The sequence below is a fragment of the Lycium ferocissimum genome, chromosome 5 (genome assembly GCF_029784015.1).
Source record: "Lycium ferocissimum isolate CSIRO_LF1 chromosome 5, AGI_CSIRO_Lferr_CH_V1, whole genome shotgun sequence".
NCBI classification, from domain to species: domain Eukaryota; kingdom Viridiplantae; phylum Streptophyta; class Magnoliopsida; order Solanales; family Solanaceae; genus Lycium; species Lycium ferocissimum.
In genome coordinates this window covers 35,518,120-35,529,852 of record NC_081346.1, presented here as the reverse complement: position 1 = coordinate 35,529,852, position 11,733 = coordinate 35,518,120, and the positions used below count along the sequence as shown (strand labels likewise).

At 40.5% G+C, this 11,733-nt stretch overlaps 1 protein-coding gene and 1 non-coding gene across 2 annotated transcripts; one reads left to right on the top strand and one right to left on the bottom strand.

Annotated features, from left to right (window-relative positions):
- Positions 1–3,156: 3,156 nt before the first annotated feature.
- On the bottom strand, positions 3,157–3,262 carry LOC132058663 (small nucleolar RNA R71). Its single transcript, XR_009415383.1, has one exon. It is a non-coding gene; the product is annotated as a small nucleolar RNA R71 (small nucleolar RNA).
- A 1,226-nt stretch (positions 3,263–4,488) lies between these two features.
- LOC132057747 (uncharacterized) lies at positions 4,489–4,992 on the top strand. The gene has a single exon (XM_059450348.1). The coding sequence runs from the start codon at positions 4,489–4,491 to the stop codon at positions 4,990–4,992; it is 504 nt and encodes a 167-aa protein (XP_059306331.1).
- The last annotated feature ends 6,741 nt before the right edge of the window (positions 4,993–11,733 follow it).

Sequence of the window (11,733 nt, the reverse complement as noted above, 5' to 3'; positions counted from 1 at the left end):
ATTCGTTTTCCCCATTTATACCATTACCGATGCGATTAAAGGGGTTCCACCCGATAATATGCAACGTTGCATACTCACCAAACGCGAGCCTTACCTGAGCTAGTAGAGATTATGTGATATGGTCACATTGAGCTTCCCATACGATAAGATGCGATCTCATACAAGTCGCTTACTCTGTACTTTTGGGCACCCACTGGTTGGTGGTAGGATGTATTGCAATTGCAGAAAAGGCCACATTTGGCCAGTTGTGATCACATACTTTGCATTTTGGACACCCCCATTGGTTTTTGTAATTTGACCTAGTTGTGATCGCAACACAAGCCGCATCAGGGACATGTAACGTCGTAAAGTAGCTGGCTTTCTATTTTTCTTAGCTTCATCCCTCTTTATCATATTTTCCTGCATTGTTATCTCATATACACTTATAAAACATTAAAAATAAAGAAATAAAATAGAAACTTGGGTTGCCTTCCAAGAACACTTGTTTTAACGTCGTGGCATGACAAATTTACCTCTTTTGCAAGGGTCGTTGAGGTAAATCTCCTCAAGTATCTTCACTTCATTAGGTAGTCCCAAGTAATGCTTAACCCTTTGCCCATTCACTTTGATTCTTATGCCATTTGGGCACTCAATCTCGATTGCACCATGCGAAAACACTTAGATGGCTTTGAAAGGCCCGAACCATTTGGATTTCAACTTACCGATAAACTACTTGGGTCTCGGGTTGAAAAACAAGACCCAATCCCTAAAGCTAAATTCTCTCTTCAAAGTCTTCTCATCATAGAAATACTTCATGGGGGCCTTATAGAGTGAAGAGCTCTCAAAAGCTTGTACTCAGAACTCATCCAACTTATTCAATTGCTCCATCCTCAAGTGTGAGGCAAAGATCTTAGTCAGATTTAGTTTCTTCATGACCCACATCGTTTTGGGCTCAAGTTCCACTGGGAGATGACAAGCTTTACCAAACACCAAATGGTAAATAGACATGCCAATTGGTCTTTAATAAGCAGTACGATATGTCCAAAGTCATGATCATCCAACTTTCGAAACCAATCGGTCCTATTAGCATTGACCGACTTAGACAAGATGTTCTTGATCTTCCTATTTGACATTTCAACTTGTCCACTTGTTTAGGGATAATAGGGTGTTGTTACCTTATGTTGGCTCCATTTTTTCAAGAAGCTCACCGAACAATCGATTGCAAAAATGAGAGCCCCTATTGATGTGCCGTGAAATTATGGCGCATTCGATATATTTTTATGAGAAGTTTTACTTGTTTTAAAGCAAGTCCATGTATTTTTGATATGTTTTGTTGTGTTTCAGGTAAATCGAGGAGTTAAAGGACAAAAAGCACAGAACTTACAAGGTTTGGCACTGATACGAAGTTATACGGGCCGTATATTGTTATTCGGATCGTAATCCTGATTGTGAAATATGGAGAAAAGAAGCAGAATGTTGAAGTTGGAGGATGCTGTTATACTGGAAACTTTCACGGACCGTATAATGTTATACGGGCCGTGTAGTTGGTCGTATTTAGTGGAATTAATTGAGACAAAATGCTGAGTTTGAAGATGAAGTTGTACGACTCGAGTTTCACGGACCATATAAGGCGATCATATTCTTAGCTAAAGACTTGAAGAAATCCTAGTCGTATAACCTAATATGGTCCGTATTCTATTATACGAACCGTACAATATGCCGTCAGGGACTTAAGTGCAAATTTGTAATTTTATGTTTTTGGAACCTAAATAGTTCCTTGTAGGGTTTTATTTATTATCAGTTTTCAGTTTTAAACAATTATTCCTTGGCATTGAATACTCATAGTTTTTGGAGCCTTTTTTAGAGAACGAACAATTGCAATTATTTTATTTCAATTCCAATCAATCAAAAGCAAGCATTATGATTTCTCTATTCTCTTGTTGTTCTTCTACCACTATGAGTAGCTAATTTCTATACTAAGGTTTTGAACCCTACGATGGGTGTTTTGTGATTGGGGATTGGGATTGATATACGCATAAGTGATTGTTAGGATTTATTTATTCTTTGTTCCTAATTCGTAATTGATGGTTGCAAACATTGATTAAAGCCATAAACTTTGCTTAACTTGGGAAAGTGAGTAAGGTTTGGTAGGAATAAATCACAAGAACTCTAGGCGTTAACCCTAGTTTAATAAGAACAGTTTACTTGGCATGAATTAACCTTTCTTCATCTACACTCTTTTATATTTGGGAAAGTCATAAAGTGAAATAATATTTAATTGTTGGGAAATAGTAGGGATTCAATAAGAGGTTAAGTGCATTCTGATAACGATCCATTAGAAGTATATCATGATCAATCACCATAGCATACACTTTATCTAAAGGGGGATACAACCTTGGTTTTTTTTTACCATATATTACAATCCAAAGCAATTAGTTAGCAAGTAGTCATAAACAACTAACTTTCTACAAACTCAACGGAATAAGACACTAGACCTAAATAAAGTATTCTACGATTTTAGTAACCTTTTCACACCATACTCCCTGTGGGATTCGACCCCAATTTCGTTGGGTTACTATAGTTGACATCCTCCTCCTTACATCATTTAATAGGTGTAATTTGAGCGTATCAAATTTTGGCGCCATTGCCGGGGAATACGGTTTTGAAATTGCTAAATAGTGATTACTTTGCTTGAGGTCTTTTTCTTATTCTATCACACCTTGTTTTCTATTCCTTGTGAACCAGGTGATCAGGAATCATAATCAACGAGGAGCAAATGGTAACCAGGTTGGTCAACAAGACCCTCCGATTATAGCAGAGGATGAGAATGTATTTGCTGATCTGATATACAAGGAGGACTATGCATCAGCTATTGTTCATCCTTGGGTTAGAGCTACAAGTGTCAAGATTGATTCCTCTCTATACCAATTGCTCAAACTTGAGGGCTATTTTCAGAATTCCATCGACAATGATCCTCAACAACACTTGCCGAACTTTGTGGGTGTATGTGCTCATCACATCCAAAATAATGTTTTGCAAGATGCTATTCAGCTGAGGCTCTTTAAATATTCTTTAGCCAGAGGTGGTTTGAAAAGCTGCCTCAGAATTCTATTACTTCATGGGCAGAGATGGTTTCGGTTTTTCTCAAGAAGTTGTATCCCCCGAGCAAGAAGGCTAAAATTTGTGACAAGATTTATGAATTCAAATAACTCAAGGGGGAGCAACTATATGAAGCTTGGGAGAGATTTAAAAAGTATTTGCAGAAGTGTCCAAATCACGATTTTTCGGAGAATATATTGATGGAGAAATTCTATACAGGGCTGGATCCTATTACACAATCAGTCGCGAACAATGCAGCTGGTGGGTGTTTCATGGACAAAACTTACACCCGAATCTCTAATATGCTTGACAAATTGATTGCACACAATATGGCATGGCACTCGGGTAACACTAATAGTCTGCTGTATGGGGGTGCAATGATCCATGATATAGTGAAAGAGAACCATGAAACACAACAGATGTTGGCTCAGCTTGCAACAAATATTTCCTTGCTGACCAAAAGGTTTGATGAGAAGGAGATTAAGAAGGTGAATGTTTGCGAAGAAGCTCAAGGAATGCCTAAGGGGATGTACCAAGTTCAAGAGGGTCCATATCTAGAGGGACCTGCTATGCAGGTTGAAGATGCTAACTTTGTGAAAAACTCTCAAGGGGGTTATCAAAGGCAAAACTACCAAGGGGGTTATCAGAATAGAAATCAATGGAGACCTCAGCAGGGACAAGGTAATTACAACAACAACCAGGGGAACTACAATAATAATTATGGTGGAGCAAACCAATGGAACTACAACAACAACAACAACTTCAGAAATAAGAGTTCAAATCCATATATTCCACCAAAGGGGCAATCAAATGATCAAGGTAGTTCGCGGTTGGAGGCTATGCTTAAGAAGATGCTAGCAAATCAAACCAAGCCTGAGAAGAATTTATCTGGGCTAACTGAAATAGTGGATCTCATACGGCTTCCATTCAGAAGCTCAAGTCACAAATGCGTGATATTTCCAGAGAGCAGCACCCTCCTTAAAGGGAGGACTTCCTAGTGACACTATTCTGAATCCGAAGTATGGGGGAAGTAGTGTAGACTGTGTTTATGCTATCAGTACTTGGAGTGGTAAAATACTTCAAGGTGCTAAAAGGAAAGTGATAGATCTCGAGCCAGTTTCTAAAGAAGAGGAGGTGCAGTCTAATGCACCAATTATTGCTGAAGAGGTTCCCACAGAAATTCCAATTATGGAGGATGTTTCTAATATTCCAGAGGGTTCGAAGATGACTGGCGATAAGAGCAAGCAGACTGTAATGGGGGCTCTCCGCCTTTTGACTCAGCTTTTCAAATCTAAACCTCCCTTTCCTCAAATGTTGGTGAAGAAGATGGAAGATGCTAAGTTTTACAAATTTTATGATCAGCTGAAGTAGTTGTCATTGAACTTTCCGTTCTTGGATGTTATCAAGGAGATGCCTGCATTTGCGAGGTATTTGAAAGATCTGCTAATGAAGAAGAGGCCTGTGCAACATGAAACAGTGAGTTTGACTCACACTGTGAGTTTTATTATTTCGATAACAATAGTTCAGAAGAAGGCAGATCCTGGGGCATTCACCATTCCTTGTTCTATCAGGTATCATGATTTTGCTCATGCTATGTGTGATAATGGGGCTAGTATAAATTTAATGCCACTTGCTATTTATAAGCAATCAGGATTGAGGATTCCTAGGTGGACGATGATGCGATTACAGATGACTGATAGATCTATTCAAAGGCCAGTATGCATGGTTGATGATGTTCTTATGCGGGTCGGTGATTTTTTGTTGCCTGCAGATTTTATGATTCTTGACTGTGCTGTTGATCATGATAGTCCCATCATTTTAGGGAGAACTTTCCTTGCTATGGGAAGGGCTCATATGGATTCAGAAAAGAATGAAATAAAATTCCAAGCCAATGATGAAGAGGTGACTTTCTAAGCAAGTAAGGGGATGAAGTTACCAAGTGCTTACGAGAGCATTTCGGTGATTGATTCTTTTGATGTTGTTAATGAAGCTATGGAATTCAAAATGGAAGAAGAAAGTTTGGGAGAAGCTCTTGCTGCTATTCTAGTGAATTTTGATGCTGAAGACATGGAGGGCTATGTGGAGACGGTGAATTCGCTTGTTAGGTTGGGTTCATATTCTTATCACCCAAAGCAGCTTGATCTTGATCTCGAAAATAGAAAGACACCGCCAGCAAAACCATCCATTGTTGAGCCGCTTGAGCTTGAGCTTAAGCGACACTGCCTGCACATCTGAAGTATGAGTTTCTGGGCCCAGACAATACTTTGCCAGTTATTGTGTCTGCATTGCTAAATAAGGAGCAGACAAAGAGATTATTAGAGATATTTCAAGAATTCAAGCATGCTATAGGATGGAATATCATAGATATTCGACGAATTCTCTCAAGCATATATGAGCACAAGATTAAACTTGAGGAAGATAGTACACCAAGTGTGGAGCACTAGCAAAGATTGAACCCACTAATGCAAGAGATGGTACAGAAGGAGATAATTAAATGGTTTGATGGTAGGGTTATATATCCTATAGCAGACAATAAGTAGGTAAGCCCGATACAATGAGTTCCAAAGAAGGGACGTATCACAGTGGTGCCTAATGCGAAAAATGAGTTAATTCCGACTCATACTATTACTAGGTGGCGTGTTCGCATGGATTATAGGAAGCTGAATTCTGACACCTGCAAGGACTATTTCCCCATGCCATTTATTGATTAGATGCTTGATTGGCTGGCTGGAAGGTCCTACTATTGCTTCCCAGACGGCTATTCTAGCTACAATTAGATAAACATTACCCTTGAAAACCAGAAGAAGACGACATTCACTTGTCCTTATGGGACTTTTGCTTTCAGCAGGATGCCATTTGGTCTTTGCAATGCACCGGCTACTTTCCAGAGGTGTATGATGTTGATTTTCTCAAACATGGTGGAAGACTTCTTAGAGGTCTTTATGGATGATTTCTCTGTGGTTGGTGACTCTTTTGATGATTGTCTTGACTATCTGGGTCTAGTACTGAAAAGATGCGAAGAGACTAACCTTGTGCTGAATTAGGAGAAGTGCCATTTTATGGTGAAAGAAGGGATCGTTCTCGATCATAGAATCTCTGAAAAGGGGATTGAGGTCGATCAGGCTAAAATTGATGTGATTTCAAAGCTTCCTCCACCCATCTTAGTCAAAGATGTCCGGAGTTTCTTTGGACATGCTGGGTTCTATAGGCGCTTTATTAAAGATTTCTCCAAAATTGTGAATCTGTTGTGCAAGCTTCTAGAGAAAGAGGCTAAGTTCGAGTTTGATGAAAAATACCGAAAGGCGTTTGATGAATTGAAGGAGCATCTGACTTTTGCTCCTATTATTGTCTCTCCTAACTGGTCCCTACCGTTTGAACTGATGTGTGACGCGAGCGATTTTGCTAGTGGTGTTGTGCTTGGCTAGAGGCATAACAAAATTATGCACCCAATCTACTATACCAGCAGAACATTGAATATGGCACAGATGAACTACACAGTGACTGAGCAAGAGCTTCTTGCTATAGTCTATGCTTTTGAGAAATTCCGGGCCTATCTGTTGGGGTCTAAGGTTGTGGTTTACACTGGCCATGCAGCTTTGAGGTAGCTGATGATAAAGAAAGAAGAGAAGCCGCGGTTGATTCGATGGGTCCCCTCTTTGTTGCAAGAGTTTAATTTTGAGGTACAAGACCGAAAGAAGACAGAAAACCAAGTTGCTGACCATCTCTCACGGCTTGAAGAAGATGGGAGACCTTCAGAGGAGTTAGATGTTGATGATGTTTTTCCTGATAAGCGGGTTCTAGCAATGACAACTGAGGTAGCACCATAGTATGCTGACATCGCCAACTTCTTAGAGACGAGCATTATTCCAGAAGAGATTAAGTCATACCAGAAGAAGAAGTTTTTAAGAGATGCTCGTCAGTATTACTGGGATGAGCCATCTCTATTCCGCACATATGCTGACAACGTCATTCGGCGTCGTGTTCCCGAGTGTGAGGTAATAGAGATTCTAAATGCGTGTTATGACTCTCCGGTTGAGGGTCATCATGGTGGGACTCGGACTGCTACTAAAGTGCTTGAGTGCGAATTTCTTGGCCCACTCTGTTTCAAGATGCAAATTTATTGGTCAGGTCTTGTGATCAGTGCCAAAGATAAGGGAATATTTGTAGCAGGCAGGAGATGCCAATGAACTTTGTGATGGAAGTGAAGGTGTTCAATATTTGGGGAATCAATTTTATAGGGCCCTTTGTGAGCTCTTGTGGCATGAAGTACATCTTGGTTTCTGTGGATTATGTGTCTAAATGGGTAGAAGCTATGGCTTTACCTAATAATGAAGCCAAGAGTATCATGTGATTCTTGAAGAAAAACATATTCGCTCATTTCGGTACTCTGATGGCGATAATCAGCGACAGTGGGCTTCACTTTTGCAGCAAAGCCTTCGCAGGATTGATGGAGAAGTATGGTGTAAAACATAAGGTGGCAACCCCTTATCATCCTCAGATAAGTGGGCAACTTGAAGTCTACAATCAGATGATAAAGAGTATTTTGGCCAAGACGGTCAATGCTAACAGGATTGACTGGTACCGAAAGCTTGATGATGCTCTATGGGCTTATCCAACTACACACAAGACTCCGATTGGGACTTCACCTTTTAAGCTATTTTTTGGCAAAGCGTGCCATTTGCCAGTCGAACTTGAGCATAAGGCCATGTGGGCCTCAAAAAAGCTAAATATTGATTTGGAAGAAGTAACTAAACTTCGGTTGTTTCAACTCAACAAAATGGATGAATTCTGGTACAAGGCTTATGAGAGTGTAGATTTGTACAATGTAACGACCCGTTTGGTCATTATAGTCCTTTTGGGACTTTCACCCATTCCCGGGCATTGGTTGGCTCACTATTGGCCCGAGGGGATCGTTGACACGCTTCTCGAGGTGTCTAGACCGGAGTCAGGTAACTTTGGTGAAAATATAGGTTTAAAAGTGAAAGTGGTTGACCAAAAGTTGGCTTTTGGGCAAACAAACTTTTTTCAAAATTTCATCAATTTCGAGAGGTTCGTATAGTCGTTTAGAATTTGTGTGGATGTTTGGTTCGGTTCCCAATGCAATCGGTAGCATTTCGGGACGTTGGATGGGAAATGAGAATTAAGGCATCAGTGGTTGACTCGGTCAATGAGACATCCGTTGGGAATTTCGAGGCCACAGGCCCGTTCGTAGCACTTTTTTATGTGGGACTAAATATCTGGTATGTGAGCAGATTGCCTCGGGAGTTAGTCGAAAAATCAGATCGAAGGAAAATATTAGGCCAAGTTTCTGGTGACTGGTGCCTGCTTTGGCGGCACCAGCACCGTAACGGCGGCACCGCTGGGGCGGTGGACTGCCGGCCCAGGGGCGGTCCGAGTGCGCGCTACGACGGTGACGGCAAGATGTTCATTAAATGAGTCTTAGACCCTCATTATTTCATATCTCGATATTGGGGGTTGGGAAAGCTGTTCTTGGAGACAAATTGAAGGAATTCTTGGAGGTAAAATGTTATATCCCGTATTTTGTACATTGGGACAATCCGGATTAACTATGGTAAGTTAGGGACAAAACCATTCCGGGATATAAAGTCGGGACTTTTGACCTTCGATTTTATTTTAAGACATAAGTTGTTCATGAATTTGTTGGTATGGAACATTTAGAAAAATTTGGGACCAAAAGTTGAATAATTAAAAGTTGCAAATCATGCATTTTTGGCCATGTTGGCCGTGTGGTGTGGGAGTGGTTCCCACACATTTTGTGGCCAATTTTAATTGGTCCAACACATGTGTGGGCCATGGACACATGTATAATTCATGTGGAGCATAAAAGATGACTACTAAGTCATCTTTCTTCATTCAACACTTAGAAAAAAAAAGAGAACCTTGGAGGAACAACCAAGAGCCATTCGGCCAAGACCAAGAAAATTCAAGTCCAAATTGAGCCATCACAAAAATATTTCCTTCAAGCAAATCCACTAATTGGAGGTCCCTAGGTAATGTGGAGGTGTTGTTGGAGCGAACAAACCATCCGTTTCGTCAATCGCAAACCCTAGCCTAGTTGTGAAGTTGAAGAAGAAAGGTAAGATTTAATCTTGTTTTATGTGTTATGAATGATGTATGCATGTTGTAGTATGCCAAAATGGATGAAAATCATGAAATATGGTATGTTGGAGTTGAGGCCGTGTGTTAGGTATGTAGCCGTGTGATGTGTGTGTTGTGTAGGAATGATGAACTAAGTCCTATGTAGCATGTTTAGTTGTTGTAGTGTGTTGAAATGAATGAAAATCATGAACTTTGTAGATGGGTATGTTGGCCGAATGTAGCCTCTCATGTGTGGCAAAGAATGAATTAATTCTCTTAGAGTTTTGGTTATTGTTGTTATGTGGATTCTATGTTGGGAATGAGAGTTTAATGACTCAAGATTGATGTTGTAATTGTATGTGCTGATTTGGAGAATCATGTGTATTTAATGTAATTTTTATATTTATAAGAATGACATTGTTAGAGTGTGGATTGTTGATGCAAATCATGATTTGGAAGTTAGGAATGGGTTATAGTTGTGTTCTCGGGTTTGGGGCAGATTTCGGGTGAAGTGGGATATTATTTGGGATGTTTGAAACATTGTATGAATTGTTTAAAATGTCCTTGAATATTGTTGGTATGGGTTCGGGTTGGTATTTGAATGTATAAGCGTTGATGTTGGCTTGAAGGTAAGCTGTTGAATTGAATGTAATGAATGTTGTTGGATTATGTAGAAAGGGTATTTAATGCTAGAATGCATTTTGAATTGATTATTGATGTTGCTAGGTTGGTTTTTGGTGTTGTTGTTGTTGATTTGGCCGAGTTAAATTCTCGGGGTTGGTCTATTTACAGGGGAAATGCTTTGCTCAAATTTACGTAGAATTAAGTGCTAGTTTGGAATTAAATGCCTAGACGTCTATAGCTAATATTTGATATCCGTTGACGTTGTGTAGACCTTGGGGAGCCTGAGACGTAGGTTGGCATTAGCTTTAGTTGGATTAGCTTTGAGAGTGGACGAGGTATGTAAAGCTTAACCCTTTCTTCTTTTGGCATGCCTTAGTTACAAATAGGCTATGACACGAGCCTCGAGGAAATTCTATTCTCGCAATCCGAGCATGTGTATGGTTCTTAATTGTTTCTTGGTATTCATATGTTTGATATGAAGAAATATTGGCCCTTATGTCTTTGGAATAATTGATTTTCAAATTTTGCATAAAAAGTTTTATTTTTAAAGAGTTCCGTGACTACGAACGACCGTAACTTTCACAGAAAGGCTCGGATTGCCTTGATATGTTCGTAGGAGATTGTATGGCGTATGATGAGTATGTTTTCCATAGGCGGGCCCGGCTCGGGTCGACACCCGTCCGTGGGCCCCGCGACTCTCTTTATGTAACCCTGATAACTTTTGAAAGAATTTGGTTTGGCTATTATTCCGATTTCCAAGTATGGTCATTTTACTTACCTTTTGAGTCTATGATAATGATTTTATACATATGGTTACTCACTTTCTGCTCGTGCATTACGTTGTATCTTTTCGCGAGTCCGGGCCGGTTATGTTGTCGTGCGCACTATGTTATACTCCGGTGTTATCTTGTGTTATGGTTCGCCGAGCCCTCGCAAGCTAGGGACGGGTTCCTCTTATTTGGTGTTATGCTGTGTATGGCGTTATGCTGTGTTATGATGTGTGACGGGGATACGAAGATTTAAAACTTTCTGGTGTTATGCTGTGTTATGGCGCCGATGACGGGCGGGCGGCCATATTTTCTAAGCCCTATGCATCATTTGTATTTTGAAAATAAACATTTTGGTATTTGGATATGTACTTACTTTCTGTACCTTTGTTTCGATTATGACTCAGATTTGTTTACTATATCTTACTCTTTGCATACTCGGTACATATTTAAATGCGACCCCCACCCTTCGGGGGCTGCATTTCATGCCCGCAGGTACGAACGTCTGGTTCGGTGATCTGCCAGTCTAGGACACCCTTTTGCATTGTTTGAAGTGCTCCCTTTTCGGAACCTACGTTTTGGTATATATTCGTTCGTTGCATATGTATTCGTTTGTTCGGGGGTACGGCGGGGCCCCGTCCGTCATATGATTGTTTTTGTCTAGAAGGTACGTGGACATGTATGTGGGTTGTGCCTATTACGTACGAGTGTGTTTGTATGTATTATATATTCTGGGTGATCCGTTCGCCGTGGCGACCTTTTCGGCTTGCATTTGTATATGTTTTGGGCGTTGCGCCATTTGATAGCCTTCTTGCTCGATATATATATATGTTTGTGTTTGAGATGTGTTTGAGGCAGTTTGAGATAATTTGAGACAGCGTACGATATTTGCACGCGCATAAGCCATCTGTATGTGATTCGGGTTTGATGAATGTGTTTGGGTGCCCGCTCGGGCACTAGTCACGGCCCTACGGGGTTGGGTCGTGGCGAGTGGTGCTCGAGCGGTTCGTCCTCGGAATGTCTGCAGACCGTGTCTAGTAGAGTCTTGTTTATCGGTGTGTTGTGCACCACGTCTATAAACGGGAGGCTACGGAACGTTTAGGATGTTATCTTTCCTTCGATCTTAGATCGTGCGATAGAGTTTGTGTTATCGGGATGACTCTTC